We start from the raw sequence: 25758 nt of genomic DNA on the forward strand, positions 1-25758 counted from the left end.
TGTTCCTATGATTATTATTTTTTTTATAAATATAGAAGATAATAATAAAAAAAATTAAACATAAATGAGGAGAAATAATCAAAATTTCTAAGAAATTTTATTATTTTACGAAAAATATTACTTTAAAAAAATTAAATTGTAAGAAAAAATGTAGATATAAATTTATAAGGTACGAGATGTAATATAATTACAACATGATGTGTATTAAAAAAATTATAAATATTAATGAAAATATTCATGAAAGATAATAGAGATATGTTTAAAAATGAAAATATATTTTTTTTTATTTTTTTCGGAGGCAATTTTTAGGTAAAAGGTAAGTTTTTTTAAATTAAATAAAAACAATAATTTTTTTTTATTATTTTTATTTTATTTTTATTTTATTTTTTATTTTATTACTTTTGGAAAAATATTGAAAAATTATTATTATGAATAAAAATATTATTAAAATATTTGAAAAAGTTAGATTTTTGTTAACGATTTTATTTTAATAAAAATTTAAATTTTTTTATTTAAATATTTTTGTAAAAAAGTTTTAAATAAAAAAGCTTTTGGGACAAAAAGTTAAATAATTATTAATCTTTAAATAAAAATAAATTTTTAATAAATTAATTTAATTTTTTTTTAAATCATTTTTAGTTTTAATTTTATTACTTAATTTAAGAAAAGAGATTTTCAAAAATTTTATTTTTATTTCAAAAAAAATTTTTAATAAGTCAAATATAAATAATTTTTTTATTTTTTGTGTTGTTTGTGCTCTGTTATTAGTTAAATTTTTAAAAATATTGAAAAAGAGTTAAAAATAAAAATTTATATTTTTTCTCATTAAAAAAAACTATATTTATTTTTTAAAATATTTAAAAAAATGAAAAATATTTAATTTAAAATAAATCGATTTTTCTCATAAAATAATTTAATTTAATAAAAAAATTATATTTAAAAAAATTTTTTTTAAATTGATTTTGAAAAGTTAAAAAAATATTTTAAATTATGTAATTTTTTTTTATGATTAATTTTAATATTTATTAAAAATTTAAAAATTTTCTTTTTTTAATAATTTAAAATTAAATATTTATTTAAATTTTTTTAGAAAAAAATTCTTTTTGACAGTGTCTTGTTTTATTTCAAAAAATCAAAAATATAAAAAATTGTTTTTTTCGACTTAAAAATTTTTAAACAAATATAAAACTCACCTTGTTTAATTTTTATACAAAAATAATTATTATTAAAAAAAACATTTTTTTAATTAAAACATCATTTTCTTTATTTATTTATTTAGTTAATACTTCGTTTAATTTTCCATGTGTGTGAGTGTGTGTGTTGTGTGTTTTTTTTTATTCATTTATTATCGTTCTAAAATCTAAAATTTTAATTATTTTTATTTTTTTTTATTATTACATTAACATTTTTTTTTTGCTTTCATTCATATAGTATATAATTTTAGTAAAGTGCATTTCACAACGAGCGTCCATTTTTCAAGGATAGTTATTTAGTGTTTTTTCTTTAAGAATTTGCATATTTTGTTCATAATAATAATAATAATTTTTATATATATATTTTTTTATTAATATATTGATTACTATAGTAAAAAATCGTTTTTGACACCTGGATTCCAGTTGTACAATTTATAATATATATGAAATTTAAAAAACGCCTTTTTTTATCCTTGAAAAACAAATGAACAGACTATATTATATATATTTTATAATATATATATAAATATGTTGTATATAAAGAATTTTTTTTAGTAATAATTAATTAATTGTTTATTTAGGTTTTTTTTTGAGTGGTTGATAGCTTTGTTTTGTTATCTATATAAAAACCGAATTTAACCTTTTAACTAATTATGATCTAACTCAATGTAGGATCATCGTGTGTTTTTTCATTTTATAATAATTTAATTATTTTCTGCATGGATTTTTTATATTGTTTAATTATATTTATCGTTATAACTTTTATTTTTTTATGTTTAATGTGTTTATCGTTTAATAGTCGAGTTGTTTATTCCTCCTCTTGTGTGTGTTTATGTTTTTATGTATGTTGTGTCATGTTAGTTATTTATTAAAATTTACAATATATAATGTGCGGGTGACTTTTCATAATATGTTTTATTTTTGTTTTGTCATAATAATGATAATAATAATTAATAATAACGTTAAATATATTTATTATTACAAAAACACCTTTTCGTAATTTTTTTTTGGCACACAATTTCTTCAATTTATTATAATAATATATAATAATAATAATTTATTGTATGTAATATAATTATAATTATCAAAGGGCTTTGGATTTATTATTTTTTTTTTATTAAAAATTTATCTTTATTAACTTTTTTATTAATATTTTAATTAATAATATATTTTGTATTAGTATAAAATATTGAATTCGTTATTTTTTTTAAAGATTGTGAACGCATAATAATAAATTAATAAAAATTTCAAATAAACAACATTAAATTCAGTCTATTCTATATGTTTGGAGTATTAATAATAATAAAAATTATTTATTTTTATATAAAAAAAGGAAAAATTGTGTGTGTCTTGTGTAATTTTGTGTGTGTAATTTATCGTAATATCATGTATTTATCATTATAGTGCCATTTTTAGTGATTCAAAGTGATAAAAGGAAAAAAAGTTATCATCTTTGACTATTTCTTCATATATTTTTTTATTTTTTTATGAATTGCGGACTAATATAGAAGCAACTTTTGCAAAAAAGTGTCGGTTCGGGAGAAAAAAAAACTCAAAACTTGATAAAAGGAACAAACAAAGTAACGCCGAAAAAAAATTCGCCGAGAAACGTTCGATCACTGTCTATCAATTCTCAAAAGTGAACCCCCAAACTTTCCTCGTAGCGCAGTTTTAGCAGGACTGGATCCGACAAAGTGCTTCATCAAGGAGACTGCGGGAGCCCCACTGCGCATTTTTTTTGTGTGTGTATATAAATTTATTGAGGAACCTTGTTCTCTTTGGAGTAGTGATCTACAATGATAACCTCAGGTTTTCTTGGGCATTTTTTGTTTGTCATTCGGGTGAAAGGAAAATTTTTGGATTTTTTTTTTGAGTAAAGTTTTTTCTTTTTGTCATGCATTTTTTTATAATACATCTTTTTTTCAGCATGACACGATCTCGGACTGTCGTTTCGTGGAAGGACAGTCGACTTTACCCCCAGGATGACTCTCCCGGTACTCAAATTGGTTGAGGAGGCTGAGTGGGCCCCCATTTGACGCGAAATTTTTTCATCACTTTGCATCACTAAAAAATTGGTGTTTGACTAGAATTCGTTTATATTTGCATTAAAATCTATTTTTCATCTAAAAACATATTTTTTTGCATTAAATTTTTTGTCTTTAAGTTTATAATGTTTATTTTTTGGGTTTATACATGTAATAGTAGGGTGTACATTACTTTCGAGTGAGTTTTTTTTTTATTTAGTGTATAAGTGAGTGACGTGAGCGTTTTATTTTTTTTTTCTTGTCAAAAATGAGGTTTTTTTATATAATTTTTCTATTAAATTTTTTTTTTTCATATTATTATTATCATTATTTATTTTTATTAGATTATTTTAGATTTTTTTTTTGTTTTTTTTTTTAAATCTATTTAGTGTCATCTTTGCGTGATGTTGACTGTGCATCGCCTAAACTAGTCATGTCTCGTGGTTTCCACACTGGGGACCCTACAATTAAAAAAGAAAAGAAATGGAAAAATTGGCCAGATTAGAATTTATAATCATAATAAAAATTAAAAATTAAGAATGATGATGCAGATGAAGTATTTGTAAAAAACAACAAAAATGTGCAGTCTAGGATTAATTTTTTTTTAATTATTTTTTTTTTATTAAAATTATAATTTTTAATGATAATTCTAAGATATTTTTTTTAAATTATTTTTTTTCATGCAATTAATTATTATTTATTTATTAATAATTAATTAATAATAATAATTAAGTATGATAACTTTTTTTTTTTTTGGAGATGCGCACCAATTCGTATTAAAAATCGATTAAAAATTTATAAACATTAAAATTTTTAATGATAAAAATAAATAAAATTTTATACTTTATTTTTTAGTGCAAAAAAGCAATGTTGCAAAAATGTGCAGGTTTTATGCAAGATACATAAAAAAATTTAAACATAGTAAAAAAAAAGAAAAGCTGATGCTAACATGTAAGAATAACAATGAAAAAACATATATGAAACATGAGTGATGAGTAAAAATTTTGAGTAAAGTAGAAGATAGGAAGATAGAATGAATAAGGAGGATGATAAGCAACAAAAAGTTGTAGGATCTCCCGTTTTATAACACATCATTATGATGCAAGTAATGTATAATATATGATATAGTGTGTGATAACCAACTGACTTCCTAAAAAACAGGTGGTGCACAGTAATTATATATAATATATATTTTTTTATGGTGATGTGAGGAGTTATCATATTTATTTATTATTATTTTTTTTTCATGTGTTTTTTTTATATAAATTTTTTGTTTTAAATAAAAAAGTAACAAAAGGGGCTGTGCATGTTATATATTTTTTTTAGTTTTACTCTATCTATTGTTTTTAAATATTATTATGTTTTGTTTATAAACATTAATATATGTATGTAGTAAAATTTTTATTATTTCATATTTTGTTTAGAATTCCATCGGTTATGTTTTTTGTATGTAAATATTTTATTTTTTTGATTTGCGACTATTTTATTATTATTTTTTTAAACAACAACATTTTTTTTTGTATTTGTTATAATAATTTAATATATAATAATATAATTTTACTATTTTTTTTTATTAGAAATTTGATAAAAACTTTTACATCATATAATTTAATTTTATTAATAATGTAAAAATTTCTAATAATAATTAAAAAATCAACAACAAATAAATTTAAATAAAATAATTTTATAAATCCTACAAGTATTATTAAAAATGTATAAAAATTGAATTTATAGATTAGAGTGTCATATTTTTTAATTTTTTTTTTGTATTTATAAAAAATAGCAAATTCTATAAAAATTTATAATAAATTCAGCTGTTCAGGATGTTGATGATGATGATAAAAAGTATACATTAGAAATATTTTTTTTTAGAATAAGGATTTTTTTTTGATCTATTTATTTTTGCAACGTCTATAAACATTAAAACAGATATAGACACATGTTATTATTTTTAATATTTTTTTTTTAGAAGAAAATTCCGAGTTATTATTTTTTTTTTATTTATTTATTTATTTAGAATTGGTTAATTTTTTCAGGTTTCCTGTAAATTTTTGTTATATTTTTTTATGGTTAATAATATTTTAATGTTATTAAATATGTTGCATAAAAATGTATGTTGAGCAAATTCCTTGAGCAATTTTCATTTGTTTAAAAAAAAATTTTTTTTTAATGATAAATTTTGATTTTTTTTTTCGAAAAAAGCAAGGAACGATAGGAAAATTATTTTTTTTTTATTTTTTTTCAAAGGAAATTTCAAAAATTTCATTATTTGCTCGTTTTTTGGTGTATTTTTTTTAATATTTATTTTTCGGGATTAGATTTTGATTTTTTTTTTAAGGAACTGCTTTATTTTGATTTAATTGCTATTAAGCCATCGTTTATTTTTTTAATATTTATGAGATTATTTTTGATTTTCATCACGGGGAACATATAAAACGTTTTCAACGACGACGACGAGAATTTCAATTTTTTTAGACGTGAATTTCGTAAACATCATGACAATCGATACAACCTTGATCGAAGGAGTTTCCGCGCTCAAACGAACTATTCGAGGCTGAATTTTGCAGCGTGCCTCGCGGTACCTTCTTCCGTGGACGACTAACGCGCCCACGGGCCTTATGCTAGGAGGGTTTTCGCGCGTACAAACATTCAACGCATGCCGGATGCTCAATGGATGGATGTCGCGGCAAACTGTCGGCACTGTACCCGAGTTGTGGCGGGTAGTCCGGATATGCGGATCTCGCGATAATTGTCTCATCGGAATACGATCTTTGACTGCCGGCGCTGTCTTGTCTGAAATACCGCGGATCTGGCGGCAAATAAAATGGCGGCGGCCCATGCCCATAAGGACTTCCGTTGCGCGGGGATCGATCGAGACTTTTCGAGGGACGTTGTCGCGGATCCCGAGGTTCGGGACTGGAACACTCGAAACTCGGATATGGCGAATATTTGTAATAACGCTCCGAGCTGCGTTGCGAATCGAAGCTGCTACGAGCCGAAGCACTCAAACTGCGACGCCCACGATCCGGCGAACGACTTTCGAAGCTACTGCGGGGCGAAATTTGACGTACAAGTAAACGTGGATGATCGTAACCGCGATCTGGGGACCGGGCATCAAAGCTCGAACGAGGCGAAATCGAAGATTGAACGAATAAACGTGATCCGGAACGATCAGGTGATCGACTTTCGCAAACACTGCCACGTGGGGAAAGTCCCGTATTGGGGGAACGAATGTCAAAACTGCTACAGGGACTAAGACTTTTTCGAATTGTGCCATCGGGGCTTCGCGCTTTGTTATTTGGGCTTGTGGCGCGTTTCAAAATTCCGATTGGAGCGCCATCTTTATCCGTTTTTGGACTCAAACTGCGTTTCAAGATGCCCGTTTCCGAGGATCTACGAGACGATGGGCTATGACGACGTCCCTTTTCATCGGGGCTTTTGTCGCGGGACCCCTGTTTGATCACCGTTAAGCGCTCAATGTCGAGAGAATCTTTCGGCGTTTTGACGCGATAAATTTTCACGGGACTATTTCCGTTGGATTTTGATCGATCAGGTGATCGAGAAAGTTCGATGCTTTGTCGCGGGGATTTTAAAATCTTTTTCGGGGTTTGCGCGCCATCACCTTTGGGCGTCGGAGTTTTTTCGCCAGTGGATTTGCGACGTTCCGTCGAGACGAAAACCTTGTCGACTTTCTTGTCGATTGTGACAACTTTTGTTTTGAGCTCCTCGGCAGGCGATTCGTCCGATGTGTTTGTCGTGGTTTCCGGTCCCGTTGAGATTCCGGCATCGCTGCTGTCGGTACGTGGCGGCAATTCTTTGTTCGTGAGCGGTTTCGTGGATGTTTGTTGGTACTCGTAATGCTTTTCCTTCAAATTTTCCATGTACTTTTCGATGTCGTGCGTCATATCTGTTTCAATGCTCGTTTCGCGCTCCAAACCCTTCAAGTGATTGTCCATCACTCGATCTGTATACTTTTCATCATCATTATTATTTCGGGCGTTTTTCGCGCCATTTTCGTTAGAATTATTGCTAGTGTTGCTGCCATTTTCGACGACAACATCGGCATCATCAACGTGGGAGGAGGGAGTAGAAGTGAATTCTTGCTTACCTAAATCTTTCAATAATACTGGTTGGTAGTTTGATGGTGCATGGGATGATTGTATTAGTCGTGCTTGGCTTCCTGTACTTCCGACCGATAAGGTTGATGTGGTGCTAAAAACGAGAAAATTTCAATTAATTTTTTTTTGGCGGGAAAAAATGGCGGGAAAACTAACCTTAAAGTTAAGTGATTTGGTGTTCTGCCTAAGGTTGCTTTACTTTTTGGCATTGTGCCAGTTTGGGAATCATCTTCACCCTCAGATTTAGTTCCTGGATCGATTTTTTCGTGATCGTGGATGTTTGTCGTGGTAATTGTTGTCGTTGTTCTACGAGGCGGCGGAGGAGGAGGAGCTGAAAATTTTTTTTTTATTAAAAATGTCCTTTTAGGTTTTTTTTAAATTAAAAATTAATAGATTTGACCAAAACTTTGAAATAAAAATTTTGTAAAGTTGTCAATTTTTCGAAAAAAAATTCTAAAATGAGTTTTTTTAAAATAAAAATTTTTTTTTTTTAATTTAAATGATTTTTTTTAATTAGAAATTAGAATTAAATAAAATAAAATTTTAGAAATGGCTTTTAATTTTGATATTCATCAATTAGAATTTATTTTTAAAATTTATTTATTTGTTAATTTATTTATTTTAAATATTAATTTTAATATAAATCAAAAAAATTTTAATGTCTTGAATTTTAAACCTAATTAAAATATTTTTTTCGTTTATTAAATTTAATTAAAAATTATTTTTTATTTTTATCTATCTGATTTAAAATGAAATTTTTATTAAAAAAATTAAAATTTTTATATTTTAAATTTTTTTTACTTAAATTTTATTAATCTTTTGAAAAATTTTCAAAAAAATAATTTTTTTTAAGAAATTTAAATAAAAAAATTTCAAACAATTAACTTTAGATCTTTAAAATAATTTTTTTTTAATTATTAAATTTAAAAATATATTTTTTTTAAAATATTTTTTTTAAAATAATTTTTTTAAAAACATTTTTTTTCGCTGCATTGAAACATTCGTTATTCCAATTAATTTGATTTTTTTTTTCTGTCCAAAGAATTTTTTTTTAAATTTAAATTAATTTTTATTTTAATTTTTTTTTCTTTGAATATTAAACAAAAAGTGCAAAAAAAAATCAACAAAATAATTGGAAAATCGTTCATTTTAGATAAAATTTTAAATTTTTTTTCTCAAATCGATTTTTTTCTCTAAAATCAAAAAACGGACAAAACTATTTGGATTCATTTGCCTTAAAAATGTAAAAATTTCCAAAACTCACTCTTGCCACTCGATTCTCCGACCGTTTTGCTACGTGTTCTGAAACCGCATTGCGTTACGACCTGCACAACGGGAGGCTCGTCAGCGTCTTGGCTGCCCGACAAGTTATCGTAATCGATATTTCCCGACGAATGACGTTGAGTATTCTTATTTTTACGTGTCTTGCCGAGCGTTTGTGACCCTTGCATGATCGTGATCTGATGCGGGAAGCGGATTTTTATGGGAAAAGGTAATGTTAGTAAATGCAAAAAAATTTGGTTAGTTCATCATCTCACTTGTTGCTTGGGGCGTTCTAGTGTCTGCGACGACATGGAACTCGTGCTGCCCATGAGACCTTTCATCGGGATCGACATGTTGCGCACACTTTCGCGAATTATCTGCCGAATTGTCTTGAGGAATGCGTTGCGGAAGTCCGAGGTGCTGTTCGAGAGCACGTAGACCTTTTCGCTGCGTCGCTGCAACTGGGACCGCAAGTGAATTAGCTCCCAGAGGAAATGCGAATCCATGTCTTTGGCAGATGAAGCTCTAACTTGCACTTCGGTGACTGGAATGAGAACCTGATACCGTATTATTTCTACTTCGTTTGGTGCGTTCTTGTTCGAGACGCCCTAAAAATAGAAAAAAATAGCATTAATGTCATTAAATCTTTCTCTCGTTTTCATTGTTATCCTTCTACTTTATTCACGTATTTTTCGCACACACACAAAAAACGACTCATTCGCACTGCATTTGGAAAGAATTTATCTTTCTAGCAGTAAAAAACCGCTGTAAGGGACGTTACATACCGCCTTCTATTAATTTTAATCCTATTATGCAAAAATTTCGACAATGCGTTACTCGGCAAACTCATTCGTTGCTCGTTACTTTCGGAAGGATAATATGCGCTTTCCTGCTTAGCAGCATATTTCGCACACCACTCGACGCACCGAGCATAAAGTAGAATGAAAACGCAAAAAAAAGGAGTAAAATAAAAAAAAAATATTTACCATAATTTTCTTTTTTTGCCGCAAACGTTCCTTACAAAGGAAAACCACAGCGGTTTTAAACACAAAGCACATGGCATGTAGTTCAAGACCCTTTTTAATTTTACCCAAAAAGTCTGAAATATTAAGCCATTCGACGCCACCGTAGTACAGGAGATCACCTGAAATTAGAAAAAAATTTAAATTTTTAATCCTTTTTTTCGGCTTTAAATTTTAATTTAAATAAAAAAATAAATAAATAAATATCAATAATGAACAAAACACGTCAAAGTGTCGCCTTTTTTTGATTTTGAATCACGGGACGACATTTTTTTCAAAGGAGAAAGGGAAAATTGGAAATGAAATGAGGGAAAGTTATTTGCAAAGTCAATTTATCATACACAAATTTAGACACTCTTGACACATTCCCTGAAGCTAACAGCTCGAACTTTTTATTTATTTAATAAATTAAATGTGTCCTTTTTTACCCAATTTTCAAATGTTGAAAGTTTTTGTAGCGAAAAAAAAATTGTGAGATAGAAGCGTATTTTTTAAACGAATAAATTTAATTTTAGTTCAAAAAAATTTTGAATAAAAATTATTTAAGGCTTTTTAGCTTATTTTTTTTATTTTCATGAAAATTCTTTAATTTTTCAACAATTTTTAATTTTCAACAAGGCATCATTAATAATAAAAAAAAAAAATATGGGAAAAATTTTTTAAAATTCAAAAAATTAAAAAAAAAATAAATTTTGTGAAAAAATTTAAAAAAATAAATAGAATTTATTAAAAAAATAATTAATTAAAATTAAAAAATATTTCATAAATAAAAATTAAATATGCTTAAAATATGTAAAAAAAATCATAATTAATAAATTGATTCTAATTTTTTTATAAAATTAATTTTTAGTTTAAAATTTTGTGATATTTAAAATGATTTAAATTTTTTTCATGATCAAATAAAAAATTCTGGGAAAATTAAAAAAATTTTTAAAAATTTAAATTAAAATTTCGAAAATTTTTCATTAATTTTTTAAAAAATAATTAATTTCATATTTTATTAAGAATTTTTAAAAAAAATTAAATTTGCGATTTTTTGTAAAAAAAATATTTAAAAATTTCGTTAATTTTAAATTAAAATAAATTTAATTTTTTTAAAAAAATTAAAATATTTTTTTTAATTATTTGGCTTAAAAGAATTGAAAAAAAAAATAAATTTAATTTCAATTATGTAATTTTATAAAATTTTAAAGTTCACCTTTATTTTATAAAATTAATTGTAAAAATAATTCCATAAAAATGTTCAAAAAATAATTTACAGAATTTTAAAAAATAAATCTTAAAATATAAAAAATTAAAACCCTAAAATTTTAACTAAAAATTTAAACGAAAATTTTTTATAAGTTTTTTTTATTAAAAATAAATTTTTGATTAATTTTCAACTTCAAACGTCAGAAATTATTTTTTTAATGAAATTTTTTGATCCAAAAAACTCTTCAATAATATTTTAAACTTCATTAAACTCGAAAAAAATCAATAATTTCTGATATTATTTTTGTCTATTAAATCAATCAACTGTTAAAAAATCCCTAAAAAGGTCCCCCTAAATCCCCTTCAATAAATTCGGGTCCCGAAATCCCCCCAAGGTAACACAAAAAAATGTTCATTGATTCACAGACACCCGTCATTCCGCTTCAAAACCCAATTCCATCAACTTTGCCGTTTGTTGTTCATCATCATCATCAAACACGATGAACCCGCCTACCCTCGCTGTGCTACACGCAAAAAAAATCATATTTACATAATTTAAAATGCCCACTTTACCTGGACTCAAGTCAATTGGTTGTTTACACGACTTTTGATGTTGTCGGAACAAGTGATCAAATATTGCGCCATACTCCTCGTGAATTCGTTGCATCTCGTTTATGTGTTCCGCCACTTTTTCCATGCCTTTGAGTGCCTCTGCAGCGCGCGATGAAATAAAAAAAAATTTGTTAGAACGAATTTTTTTCAATCAGAAAAATTAGCGAACAAACAACCGCATGACGATTTTACTCACCTACGAGATGTAAATGCTCCTCGCAATGGGGATCCGTTAAATTTCTTAATTGCTGCAACAACAAAGGATACTTTAATATCCTTTGTATTGGCTTAATTAGATACGATTCAAGGGTGCTGCTGTGCTGTTGTTTCGGGTTACGAGCCAATAAAAATTCCTGTAGTGCCTGATTACCTTCGTCTACGATGCGGCGGCGGTGAGAAAAATATTGAAATAAATAGAAAAAGCAAGAAAAATTCGTTTAAAAAGAGGGTGGAACGAGAGAAAATAAAAAAAAACACGAAAAGGATTGTGTGTGTGTCGAAAATTTATGGCTTTTTACATAATTTTATCATTTAATTTGTTCCCTTTTATGCGTCTTTTAAACGTTTTGTTGTGTGCCGCCCGGAGAGAGAAGGAAATCAGATTTTCACTCCTTTTTACTTATATCCTAATAATGCCGTAAATATGGTCAAATATTGACAAATTTTGGGGTATATTAACCCATTTTGTGTGTGTCTGATGTGTTGGCTCCTCATCATCCATCTTTTTCTCTTGAAGTGTCAATCATTTAACGTAAAACTCGAGATTTAATCATAATCTCTTTTTCTCCGTTCTCTTTAACTTTTTTTTTCTTCTTCTTGTTTGAATTGACAAATTGAAAGCAAACGCAAATTTTCGATAGAGATACCGGAGGAGATTACAAATTTTGAATTTTTAAGTTTAGTCGAAGCTCGAAAAATCTTCAAAAATAAATTTAAAAAACTATTTTTTGAGGATTTTTTATGATTTAATGGAAAATTTTCTATTAAATATTAAAAAATTAAAAAAAAAATAAATAAAAATTTCATTAATTTTAGAAAAAAATTTAAAAAAAATTTGCTTAAGCTTAAGTCACTTACTGACGCTGTGACTTAAGGCAACTTAAGAAATCTTAATTCTCATGATATTCTTAAGTCATGATATTTTTTTCCCGCAATTTCGTATAAAATTCATAAAAATGTTTGATTTTTGATTTATTTCTAATTTTTCTTAAACTTAAGCTTAAGTCAAGAGCATATTAAGTCAAAATATTCTTTAAGTTTACGTTTAAGTCTTTTAAGTTTTTTAAGCTTATTTTAAGTCATCAGTTTTTGTAGCCCTGATTTGAAATTTTTTAATTTGAATTTTTTCAAACTTAAGCTTAAGTTATAAAATTTTAGTTAATTTTACTTTTAAGTTAATGTTTAAAGCTTACGTTACAAACTTAAGTTTCTTAAATTTTGAAATAAATCAACTTTTAAAACTCAGATCAACAAAAAATTATTTTTTTGAAAAACTATGTTAATTTTAACTTAAACTGATAAAAATGTTGACTTAAACTTAAACTTAAAAGATTTAAACTAAACTTAAATTAGAAAAATCTTTTGACTTAAGAGATATTCGACTGAAACTTAGGTTTCAGCTTTCACTTTCTGATCGAACTTTAGAAAAAAATTCTGTTTTTTGTAAATTTTAGAAAAAAAATATAAATTAAATATTTATTTAAGTCGACTTAAGTCAAATGAAAATGACTTTTACCTAAGCTTAAGTTTTAAATTTTGACTTAAAATATTTTTTCAACTTTAATTTTAATAAAAATTAATTTTTAAATAATTTTAGAACTGAAATTTTAGAAAAATATTTTTAAAAAATCATAAAATTGCAAATTCTAAGCTCGAGATTCAAAAATTTAAATTTTTATAAAATCTACTAAAGGACGACGTTTAGCGGCGATACAAGGGAAATATTAGGGAGGGAGATCAAAGCAGGCAAAAATTCCCTTTAATCAAGTTTCGCACACCTTTAATTTGATTTTGGAACACACTCAATATTTTTTATTGCTTTACGTCAGAAAATTTACATTTTTTTTTCTCTCATCGATGATGACGACGATGACGATGTAGAACGAGAGAGATGCGGAAATTGTAAATTTATATAAATAAATTGGACACAAAATCATGATTTTTCGTATTTTTTTTTTGCATTTATCCCATCCGACACACACACAAAAAAAATGATGAAAAATAAATATCCTGCGAGAAGGAAATTTCGATCCATCCGAGGTTGGGCCACTATTTAGCTACAAAATACTCACTTGGATGAAGAACCTTTTGTGCCTTGCTGTGACTTGCACAAAATGATGAATACAATTTGAAATGATTAACATAATACAAAAATGCCGATCCAATGGCAAAGAGAACGCTCTGTAACGAGAAAAAAAAAAAAATGTGATGTAATAAAATGTTTTTTTTTCATTCTCGCTGGCATGGCGTGCTTAAGAGAGGAAGCTGATGATGATGTGTGAAGCTGTAACGCGCCCACTTTTGGCTGATTGACGTATTAAATGGGAAATTACGTAATAGTGACAAATGATACTGACTTTCCATTCATTTTTGGCGCTTAGGAGACGAACGAATGCGAGGAGACGACGATGATGGTGGAAAAATTCTTCGATTTTTTTATTTTTGTCGATATTTCGGACGATAAATTGGGCTGCGATGGAGTTGTTGGTGTCATGCTGGGTGCGAAATTGAACGGCGATTGGAAGTGTGTCACTCAAAAGTGGTCAAAATCCATCAAAGAGTAAGTTTTTGTTTGTTTTTGGATCATTTTGGTGGCAAAAATGCCATTTTTATGAAAATTTTTATTTAAAAAAAATTAAATTTCTTGAATTTTTGTGTTAAATTATGAATTTTTGTGAGTTTGGTAGTGAAATTCGACCAAAAATTTAAATTAAGGTACTTCACGGATCCTAAAATTTATAAATTTTGAATAAATTTAATCGAAAAAAATTTCTTAGCATGAAAATAATTAATATTTAGAACATTTTTTGCTCAAATTTCAATTTTTCATAAAATTAAAAATTTTTTTGACTCATTTTTTACTCAGATTTTTGATAAAAATTTTCAAAAAAAATTTTTTACGAAAAAAAATATAGTCTTCAAAAGTTCAAAAATTCTTAAATTTTCATAAAAACTCCCCTTTTCAGCCAAAATTTGTCTTATTTAATTCATAAATGAGCAAATCTTTTGTCTTCACATCCCATAAAATCATCTTTTGTTTCGCATTTTCACCCCTAAAATCCGGTCAGCTCCTCTTTCAAGCACAATTAAACCCGAAATTTATGACCTTTGCACAATAAAAACTCACCTTAAACTGACTTGAATGGTCAAATTTATGGAAATCTGGCTCCAATTCGAGCGCTTCCTCCAAATTTTGCAGGAATTGTCGTTGAAAATTGAAAATCTCTTGTATATTTCCAAACAACGCGGCAATCTCGGCATTTGACAAAAATGTTTCGCGTTTCAATGGCTCCAAATAATGCTCGAGTAAGTTGTTAAGATTCTGTAAAGAAAGAAAAAAATTACGAATAAGAAAAAAAGTCGAGAGAAAAAAAGAGGAAAGGCGTTATTATTATGAAATACACGCAGAAGAAAAGAATTTAAATCATTTTCATAAATAATGTGCTTGTATTTCCTTTTTACGAGTCGAAGTCGTCGTCGTCGTCGTTTTTGTTGTCGCTGTCGTCATGAGTTTGTGTTAAATAAAGAAAATTTTTTTTCAGGACGAAAAAGTTTTCCTTCATTTTTCATTCTATTCAACTATGAAATGAGTCATGGGAAATGTAATTATTAATGTGTCGTTTTTTTTGCTTCACAACGACGACAGATTTTCGCTACTATACAACTTATTTATAAATTAATTTCTTTGTGGTGGTTACTGGTTCACATCCCGTAATTTTTTCTTCTTATTTTTTTTTTATTAATAATCTCAATAATAATTTTCTTTGTTTAAAATTAATTACTTTGTTCCTTTCTCGCTTTTTTTTTTGTTTTTTTTTCGTTTCTGTCATTGAACCAATCATTTTTTGCGAAATATCTTTTTTTTTGTCAATTAAGGGGATGGACAGTTAGTTCATTTTTCATCCAAAGTTGTACCGCTGTCTAAAGAAGATATTTTTTAAAAAGTAAGAAGAAGAAGATGTCTTCAAGTTAATCACTCCGAAAAAAAAATTGGAGATGCGAAATTTTTCGTAACTAGGACACATTTTTCCATTTCAAGTATTTAGAGGATGCCAAAGTGTAAATTTAACACGCAATAGAACGATTTTTGCATGAAAAAATTGTTTTCGATCCCATTAAGCAATCATGATTGAAGGATTTGTTTGAAAAAAATATTGAAGTGGATTATGTGAAATAAAAAGTCTGTCTGTTAAAGTTAGTGAATATTTTAAATTTTACGAATTGAGCTTCAATTCAATATTAAAAAAAATATTCAGAAAATTTATTTAAGTTTTTTAAAAAATTTGTTTTTTAAATTTTAATTTAATTTTTTTAATAAAAAAACCAAATAAATTTTTTTATTAAAATTTTAATTTAATTGAATTGAAAAAATTTGAAAAAATTTAATTGAATTTTATTAAAAAGTAAATAAATAAATAAATTCAATTAAATTTTATTAGAAAATTTTTAAATTTTATTTAAAATAAAAAAACATATTATTATTATTTTAATTTCATTAAATAAATTATTAAATTTTCATTTATTAAATTAATTTAAATAAAATTATTAAATAATTATTTTAAAAAATAATTTTAATAAAATTATTAATTTTTAATTTAATTAAAAAAATTAAAATTGGCTTTAAAATATTTATTAAATTAAAAATTATTTAAAATTTAAAAAAATATATTAAAAGTATTTTTATTTAAAATATTTTTATTTTATTTTTTTTATTTAAATTTTTTTTATCCAAGTGATTTTTATTTCTATATTAAAATTTATTTGAAATTAACAATTTGTCTCTAATTTTTTTTAGATCTTTTTAAATTATTTTTTAAATTTCTAAATAATTTTTAATATAAATATTTTAAAATCAATAATTAATTTATCATTCAATATTAAACAATTAATTAATAATTTTAATAATAATATTTAAATTAATTTAAATTAATATAAATTTTAAAAAATGAAAAAAATATCTAATAAAATTTAATTTAATTTATTTAAAAAATTGAATTTGCCCAACTTTAAATAAAAAATTATATTTTTAAAAACTTTTTTTTTTGAAAATTATTAAAAATTGACAAAAATTAGTCAAAATAATACGCTTTTGCATTATAAACCAGACACTTAATCAAGTTTCAAATTTTCCATTCTTTTTTCTATTCCTCTAATATTTTTTTCTTCACAGTAGAAAATGCTTTTCCACCAATTTAAATTATCTTACATATTTTTCTCTTTTATCTTTCTTTCTATTTTTTTTTGGTGCTCACTGTTTCACGAAAATTTTATGGAATAATATTAAAAACAATATTTCGCGGAAAAGAATTTAGAAGCGAAAGTTGATTGGTTTCCACGAAAGCTCGGTGCCCGTCAGAAAAAGAAATGTCTGTAGAACTGTCACAGAAGCGCGTGTTAATATCGAATTACTTTGCCTTGTTCCTCAAGTTTTTCAGATTTTTTTTTTGCGTCATTCGTCGTCGTTCTCGTCAATGTTTTTGTCACGAAGATTAAAATCATTAAAAAGTTTTTTTTTGTCTTTTTGTTTTTTTTTTTGTCTTGTCTTGCGTGTGAAAAATGATGTGTCGATTACACTTACCTTAACGTACGAGCGCTCCGTATCAATCAATTCCATCACTACTTTACGTAACTTTTCGGCGTCAGATAATTGACGTGAGCCTGTCAGCATGGTGTTACAAACTGATGATGCAGCTGATCCAGTAGGACTGGATTTGCGGGTTTCTTGCGGCGAACGACAAAATCCCGTCACCTATTTTTTTTGAGTGATCGAAGAAAAAAAATGTTTTCGTAACTAATGATGTTTGTATTGAACTCTAATGCGCATTATCTTTTAATGGAAACCTAATTGATTGCGATAATCCCTTTTGATTGAACGAATTTTCGCAGCGCGATAACTTACCTCGCCAGCTGTTTTCAGCAAATTTTCAATTTCAAAGCTATTGCCACGGGAAGACTGCTTGGAATGCGGTTGTCCCATCATCATGCCGGGATCCGCAGACGATGGTGCCGGAGAGCTTTCGACTTCGGGCGAGTACGTTTCTTTGCCTGAAAAATACGGACGTCCTTCAAAAGGTGAAGGCGACAAAAATTTTTTGGTTGCAATTAACAAGAAGCATTGGGAACTAATTTTCTATGCTAAATCACTAAAAGGACGCAGCACAACGAAAAATTTTGAAATTTGGCATTTTATACTTACTCCAACCAGGCGCCGGCACAATTAGCCCAGAAATCATCTCCTCGCTAATGACGGGCGGCTCCGAGGGCGGCGGCGGGCAAACTAACGACTCAATCATGTCGTCTGTCGACCGCATAACGCAACCCAGTTCGGGAGGCTCCGTACGCGATGATCTTTAATAAAATTAAGGAAATTATTTTTTGGTGAAACCAAATGAGGGAGAAGAAGCGAGTGAGAGAGAAGAAAAATACGCAAGTAAGTAATGGATTTTATTGTCGTTTTTATTGAAATGTACACACAAAATATTTGCATACGCATTGTTTCAAGTTGATTTCGCAAGAAGAAGAAGCGAGCGAACGTACGCCGAATGTTGTAGATTTAATTGAATTTAGTTGTTATGTCCCTTTTGAATGCGAGAGATGATACGAAACAAAAACTCGTAAAAAACTTGAAAGAAGTACTTCATGATTAAGAAGACAACGAAGAGGATAACTGCACTGTGGAAAATTGAGTTTCTCATTGTTTTTTACGAAACAGGTAGGTATGCTGAAATTTTGGTAAGTTCTAAGATTTTCATAGTGAATGTTTTTTTCGAATTTTAGATGAAGCTTGAAAGACCAAATGTTGACTTAAAATGTATCAATTTTCTTTCATGAAGTCCAAATTTAAGTTTCTGACAGGTTCTTCTAGCAAAATCTAATATGAAGTGTCAAACACGTTTGAGATAAATGGATGTTTCAAGTAAGATTTTTAAATAGTAAAGAGAAGACTTTCTATATTTCATTTCAACAGGGCAGCAGAGCAACCAGGGCTTAACGATTCCTTCCATGCCAATTATTTTTCTCTATTTCTCTTCCGAATCAACTCATCTGATCCAAAAATCATCAATATCATATTTAACATCAACTTTGACATCATCTTTAATCATAGAAGCCTGAATTAGCAGCCATAGACTGAGAAGACCTTCCTTCTGAATTATCCTTGACTGATTTTCAAAACTGTAGCCATTTTCTCAAGAAGGTTTAATTTATCAGCAAAACGAATCTGTGAGATTCTTACTTGTTATATTGGTCCACGCTTACAGGATGATATTAGATTTTTTCACTTGCGATCTTACTTATAGCAAATACTAGCATTTGACGTACTCTTTGATATGGTCTTTGGCGACGCGCAAGTCACTTGACAACTCAATCGCAGCACTCATCTTGTTGAACTTAATCGCTCCCTTATAAAAAAATGAGTTATGGCTATTTGCAGTTCGATATTGTGGCATACGGAGCTTAGCGCAACTTGTTCGGTTAGGGTTCACTGATAATTGTGAGGATCTCGGTTATGTAAGTCGGAAGGAGACTAATTTTTGCTTTTTGAATCATCAAGAGTGTATTGAAGTAAATTCGCTGTTTCAAAACCTACAGATTCATAGTATGGCAGTATCGTTTCAGGATTGTTTATCAATCCATTAAAGTGACTTAAAAGCCTTCAACATCGATCTTCTCAATTCAAGTGATATTTGTTGACAAGGTTAAAACTGAATCTCTTTTACTGTTGTTCTTCTTAGAATAATCTTTGGATGATTTGATCCAGATTACTAAAAATATTTAAATATTTGTTTGTATTGCACTTTCAACATATTTCAAAGCGTTTCTTTAAAATTCTTCAACACTATCACAGTCTGTTGTACATTGTTTTGACATTTGATCAAGCATTCTTACATCTCTATACCACAATGATCCTTGTTCATTGTATGATATGTCTTGTCGTGGTCTTAAAATTGCATTGTTTCTCAGGTTTTATGGTTCGAAGATTTTATGGTCGAAGATTTTGGTCAAGTAACGAGATCGATTTGGAAATTTTGGAAACTCCTGTTTGGAAACTCGTGGTTTGACTTCAACACTGTTTATTTCACCCAACTTTTCACGACGAGACTCGAATCAAAACTGACTCGCTCTCGTTTCTTTCTTTCATTATATTCTCAATCTTATTTTAAAAACTACTACTTGGTTTACTATTGCTTTCTACTATTCTTCCATACGATACAGACCTCGATACAGACAAATGTTGGCAACTTTGTATTTTTGAGCTCCAGGTTCCTCAAATTTCTTCATTGAATAGTCTTTTGTTCAAAAATTTTTTCATCTCGCTTCATATCTCACGAAAAAAACTCTACTGCGAAACACCAATTTTTCACAAAGCAAGATAATGTAAACGAAACGCTCAAAACAGGTCGACTTAGTCCAGTGCGTATTTTGACAATTTTCCTAATGATATGACATCTTCTCCACTGTCGATGACGACGACGACGACAAAGTTTTGAGTGTAAAAAACTTTTCCTCTTCTCCACTTTTTTTTTTGTCTGTCTTTCATTTTTCTTGGTTCATGCCGAAAATTTTCCTCTGTCACTTTTTTTACTCGTACTTTTATTTTATTTTATTTTACTAATCATCATTATTTCAAATGGGCTCCTCTCGTCCCTTTCCGCCATCGTCGTCGGTGCTGACGTTGTTGTTGTTGTTAGAATCGAGCAAATCGACGAAAAAAAAAGTAAAATAAAAAGATAAATAAACAAAGATTGCCAAGATTAGTCGAGGAATTAAGGAAAAATTAACAGCATTGGTTGTGTTCGCGTCGCTTTCATTAAACTTTTTCTTTATAATAACAATAAATATTTTAATAAAAATAATCATAATAGCGAAAAATCTAAATAAAAAAAGACAATAAAATAAAAAGACAGATACCAGATTTTCGAACAATGACGTCGTCGTAGTTGTCGACAACATCGCCACCAAACGACGACGAGCAGCGATGGCTTAATTAAAAATGTTTTTGATTTTTTTTTCTGTGCGACTGACAAACTTTCGCACAAACTTTGTACTGGATTAACGTTGGTTCGGTCGGTTACTAGCAATTTTCAATTAAATTTTATCACACAAAAAAAGGCTTGGAAGCCTTTCGCTGCTTTAGCGTCGCATCGCATCGCATCGAAAACGGAGCATAGTAAATAATTGAATCACGTCTCACTTTTAATGCGGTTAAATTTCTGTTTTTTCTATCTCTCTACAACTCGCTTTATCTCAATTTTCTAACGAAATTGGACAAAGTTGATTACTTCAACGAGGCTAGAAGGAAAAAGAAAAAAAAATAGGATAACTTACCTCATCATCATGCAGAGAGCTTGCTCCTCTTGCAGCACACTTTCCAAATACATCATATCGAGATCGGAGACAATTGCACCATTGATTACCATTATTTCATCTCCTTTTATGATTCCTGTGGTGTTTGTTGTTGTTGTTGTTGTTCGTGTAATAAATGCAAAACAATGAAGAAAAAGGCCATTGAGTATAATGATAAATATTTCAGATAAAAGCGAGATGTTTCATATATATATTTATTGGGTATCCATTGGATGAGGACGAAGGGATTCTCTCTCGTACAAAAGGTAAAATTATGCCGATATAATAATGGAATGATGAAATGATACAGATATTTAATAATAATGGACAGAGTTCATTGCTCACCCACCCAGCCATACGACGCGCTGCTTTTGTATTGCAAAATAGTTGTTGCTATTTGCGGAGAATGGAATTGGTGTCAAAAGAACAATGAGAAAATATGCAGTTACTTTGTCATTATTCAACCTTCCCCCACACACACAACACGATATCGTTCAATGAGATAATTAATAGCTTTCGGTTAGATTTTGCGAAACGGGAAATCGAGTTTTGTGTGGTTTGGCGACTGTCTGAAACGTGGTTTAGAAAATGAGAATTTATTGTGAAGAGTAACAAAGAATTATTTTTAAATTTTTTCTTTGGGAATTTCACTAAAAAAAACTAAGTTTCATAAAATTTTCAGTAAAAATTTAAAATATATAACCCACAAATTAAAAAAAAATATTAAAAAATCTATTTTGAGTTTTAGAATCATAATTTTTTAAAATATGAATTTTTGTTGAACAAAATGTTCGTGAAAGCAATTTTCAAATTTTATTTTTTTTATATTTTTAATTTAAATAAAAAATTCATTAAAAATGCGTAAAATTTATTATTTTTGTTTTGTTTTTATTTAAATTAAATTGTTCTTTTAAATTTAAAAGAATTAACTTTGGGATAAATTAAAAAAAAATCATAATTGAAAATAAAAATAAAATAAAATTAATTAAATTAAATAAAATTTTTTTAAAAATTTAATTAAAAATTAAATTAAATTAATTTTTACAAATTTATATTTAATACTAAAAAAATTAAATTTTACTATTATTATTTAATTTTTAAAATTTTATTTTTTTTGGAATAAAAATTTAAATGATTTGACATAAAAAATAACCAGATAAAAATTTTTGATTATAATTTCAAAATTTCTAATAATTTTATAAAATAAATATTTATTATTAAAAAATTAAAAATAATTTAAATTAAGTAAAATAATTTTAAAAAAATATTTTTTAAAATTTAAATCATTTACCTAATTATTTAATTTTTATTATTTAAAAATAAATATTTTTTTTTGAGAGTGCCAAATTAAAACTTTTGACTAAAATCCTGGAATTTTTAAGAATTTTTCTACTTTTTGTAAAAAAAATTATCCTCTTTTAAATAAAATAAAATTTTTAAAATTAAAATTTTATGATTTTAGCTCAATTTTAACGAATTTTTATAATTTTTTTGTCTTCTAAAATAGAAAACTTCACAAATAATCGAAAATGTACTTGAATGAATCCTTAAAAATCGATTTCTTTTTATATATTGACCGTTTTAAAAGAATTTTCTTCTTGTGTTCAAATCCAGACAGACTTCTGTCTCACACGCGAAACAAAAAAAAAACGGATAAACACAGAGGAGGTAGGTACAAAAGGAAAAAGGAACGAGATAAGCATTTTATCATTGAGATTACACGTTCCGGGCGCAAAAAAGAAAAAGATTCCAATAAATTTCTTCCATTGTGCGAGCGATGAACACAGACACGGGCGGGCTAAAGAGAAGCTTTATAAATGATTGAAAAGATTGGTTTGAAAGGAGCGACGAAGAAAAAAAGCGAGGAATTTAATAAGATTTTTATTTAATTTTTTTCCTCCTGCTGCAGCGTCGTTTTAGCTGAATTTGATAAAAATCTGCCGTTATTTTTTTTTTCGGGGGTTGTTGTAATAAAAGTCAATCATCCATGGTGATTATAATTGTTTCTGGATCTATTTAACAATTATTCGGTAGGCACAACTAGCGCGCGAAAAAAGGTACTTAATGACCGAAAATCTCCGACATATTTGCCAGATAAGGTTTGAATAATGACGAAAACGCGGCAAGTAACGGGAGAAAGGGGAAAAAAGTACAAACACTTAATCATTCCGAAACAATTAGAAGATAGATAGAGAGAGAGAGAAGAAAGAATAAAATTTCTATTTGTGTTGTTTCTTCATTATACAATTTTTTTTTTGTTTTCGTGTGAGTTCTTCGCTTTTCGTCTTATATATATTTATATTCATTTTCGTTTCCTTCCGTTTTTTTTCAACTTTGCTGAGTGTGACGACGACGACGACGAAGAAACAACTTTAATGAAGATGTAAGATGACAGCTCGTAGAAACAACACGGAAGCACAACACACAAAAATTTTATCGCACTTCGGAGAGATATCGTCTTAATTAAAATGTAAACAACAACAGAAAACAAGAAGGATACATGACTTATATCTGTTGGCTCATTAGTTACAAACACCGGAGTAGCAAAGGCACGAGAGCGCTAGAGTGCCAAGAGATCATGTGGACATCCTTTTTTTGTTGTTTCAAGTGTACGCGACAGGGATGGCGAATTAATTTGCGACAATTTTTGGTAATTTTTTTCTGGGAAAAGTTTCAAGGGAAGGTCAGTTATTGATTTTGAGCAAGAAAAATAGTGACAGATTTCTGATATTTTTGTAAGAAAATTTTCAGTTTGAGGTCAAATGTGATTTTTGATTTAAAAATTATTCATTTTTAAATTATAATAGTCAAAAAGTCAAATTTTTAAAAATAAAAATCCGATTAGTGAGTACTTTTTAAAACAAAAGTTACTCTTAAATTGCTCAAATTGTAAATTTTCTTAGAAAAAAATTCAGAAATCAGTCAATTTTTTTCTTGTCAAAATAATTAAATGACCTTGCCTTGAAATTTTTCTAAGTAAAAAATTACCAAAAATTGAGAAATAACTTTTCCTTGAAGATTTTTTAGAAAAAAAATTATAGAAAATTATAAATTTTAAATAGGTACAGAAAATTCATCAAAAAGTCAAATTTTAGTATTAAAGATTGAAAGTCTACTCTTAAAATTTTTTAGACTTAAACTTAAAGGTAATTTGATAGAAAACAATAATTTTTTAGTCCACATATTTTATTTTTTTACATTTTAGTACTCCTCAATTTTTGAAGAATGTGTAGCGGAAATATTAAAACTACGTGTTTACTTGTTTTAATCACTCGACTGATTTTTATTTCATCATAAATTGAGTAAAATTATTTTCTAAGCATACTTCAATTAAATTAAAATTTTTAGGCTCAACGTAAGTTTAAGGTTCAACGTGTATCACTCACTATAAATGTGAGTCAAATTCAATTTTCTTGTTTTCTAATGATTTTTTAAAAATCAAAAAATAAACAAAATTAAAGAAATTTAACTTGAGACAAAAATTTAAATCAATTTACTTAAACGAGTGGCTAAAAGATTCAATTTTCACATTTTAGTACTCCTCAATATGACATTTAGACAGACAGACAAACACAAGACATATTAATTTTTGTCTAAAATTTCTTAAAATGCAAGAAATAATCATAAAAATATTCATTATTTGTTGCATTTTTAGAATAAATAATAAGTATGTCCATTGTGTTTGTCTGTCTGTCTACATGTCACATTGAGGAGTACTAAAATGTGAAAAATTCTTCTATTGCCTTCCATTGAGTAAAATTGATTTTAATTTTCTTTTCTAATGTAAATTCCATTAATTTTGTTTTGTTTCTCGCTATTTAAAAACTCATTAAACTACAAGAAAATGGAATTTTGCTCATCATTGCGCTCAACATCCCTGCTTTCTCATCCTCACTTACTCCAAACATTTATTTTTAAATCAACAGCATTTTTTGATAGTCATCATCAACAAGACTCACATTTATCTTGCCGCGCGCCATGAATTGTCTTCTCGGAGGCACAAGATGATGTTATGCAAATGGGACTTGTCACTTGTAAAAAATTATATATCAGACAAATAACGAGAAGTAAAAACAGAGAATTTCATTAAAGATTATCGCATTAATACATGTCACTGAGAGCTTTTAAAAATACAAACAAATAAATATTTTCTTCGCATCTTCTGCCGCCATCCACCCGATGACGATAAAATTATTTGACGAAGTAATTGCCAGAAAGTTGTTTACTTAGACGAAAACTCTCTGTGAGTTTTTTTCCGCAACTACTTTCCTCTTAGCTATTATTTTGTTATTATCAACGAGCTGAACACGAAAAACACATCAAAATATTGTTTGCGCATAAAAAAAGGGAAAAAAACTTATAGAGCGCAAAAAAACATGCGGATAAAAAAAAACGGAGGATGAGAACGAGAGAGAGAGAGACAGTTTGTAACTGGGTCACGTCTTGCAAATCAATCAAGACATACATGGAAAAATATTGCGTTCGGCCGACGCCGTCGTCATTATGTCATTTGTGGAAGTTGTTGTTGTTGTTATTGTCGCAAAAACTAAAAAATGTTAGTTTAAGAGCTCTCGTCAATAAAACCCCATAAAACTTGTAACAATGCTCAAAATTTGTTTCATGTTTTGCCAAAATGGATTTTGGATGTAAAAATCGAGATTTTTGGGCAACTAATGTTTGGATTGCGTGAGTGGACTACTACCACTGGTCGAGTGTCATGCAAAATTTTCATTTTAACTCGAAATGTGACGAGCTGCAGCTGCAATGGATC

At 27.7% G+C, this 25758-nt stretch overlaps 1 protein-coding gene across 5 annotated transcripts in view; it reads right to left on the reverse strand.

Annotated features, from left to right (window-relative positions):
* Positions 1 to 2537: 2537 nt before the first annotated feature.
* Positions 2538 to 25758, reverse strand: part of LOC134832165 (protein still life, isoforms C/SIF type 2-like) — a 107295-nt gene continuing 84074 nt past the window's right edge. For all 5 annotated transcript variants that reach the window (XM_063846092.1, XM_063846093.1, XM_063846091.1 and 2 more), the window contains 14 exons: positions 20970 to 21084; positions 17839 to 17990; positions 17542 to 17705; positions 17221 to 17391; positions 14770 to 14964; positions 13715 to 13823; positions 11620 to 11799; positions 11385 to 11522; positions 9585 to 9742; positions 8874 to 9206; positions 8600 to 8795; positions 7492 to 7666; positions 7326 to 7429; positions 2538 to 3678 (listed from right to left, as the gene is read on the reverse strand). In XM_063846092.1, coding sequence (XP_063702162.1) covers positions 3599 to 3678; positions 7326 to 7429; positions 7492 to 7666; positions 8600 to 8795; positions 8874 to 9206; positions 9585 to 9742; positions 11385 to 11522; positions 11620 to 11799; positions 13715 to 13823; positions 14770 to 14964; positions 17221 to 17391; positions 17542 to 17705; positions 17839 to 17990; positions 20970 to 21084 — 2270 coding nt within the window. In that variant the 3' untranslated portion in view covers positions 2538 to 3598. The remainder of the gene's footprint in view (positions 3679 to 7325; positions 7430 to 7491; positions 7667 to 8599; positions 8796 to 8873; positions 9207 to 9584; positions 9743 to 11384; positions 11523 to 11619; positions 11800 to 13714; positions 13824 to 14769; positions 14965 to 17220; positions 17392 to 17541; positions 17706 to 17838; positions 17991 to 20969; positions 21085 to 25758) is intronic.

This window comes from Culicoides brevitarsis, chromosome 2 (genome assembly GCF_036172545.1).
Source record: "Culicoides brevitarsis isolate CSIRO-B50_1 chromosome 2, AGI_CSIRO_Cbre_v1, whole genome shotgun sequence".
In the NCBI taxonomy this organism is placed as follows: domain Eukaryota; kingdom Metazoa; phylum Arthropoda; class Insecta; order Diptera; family Ceratopogonidae; genus Culicoides; species Culicoides brevitarsis.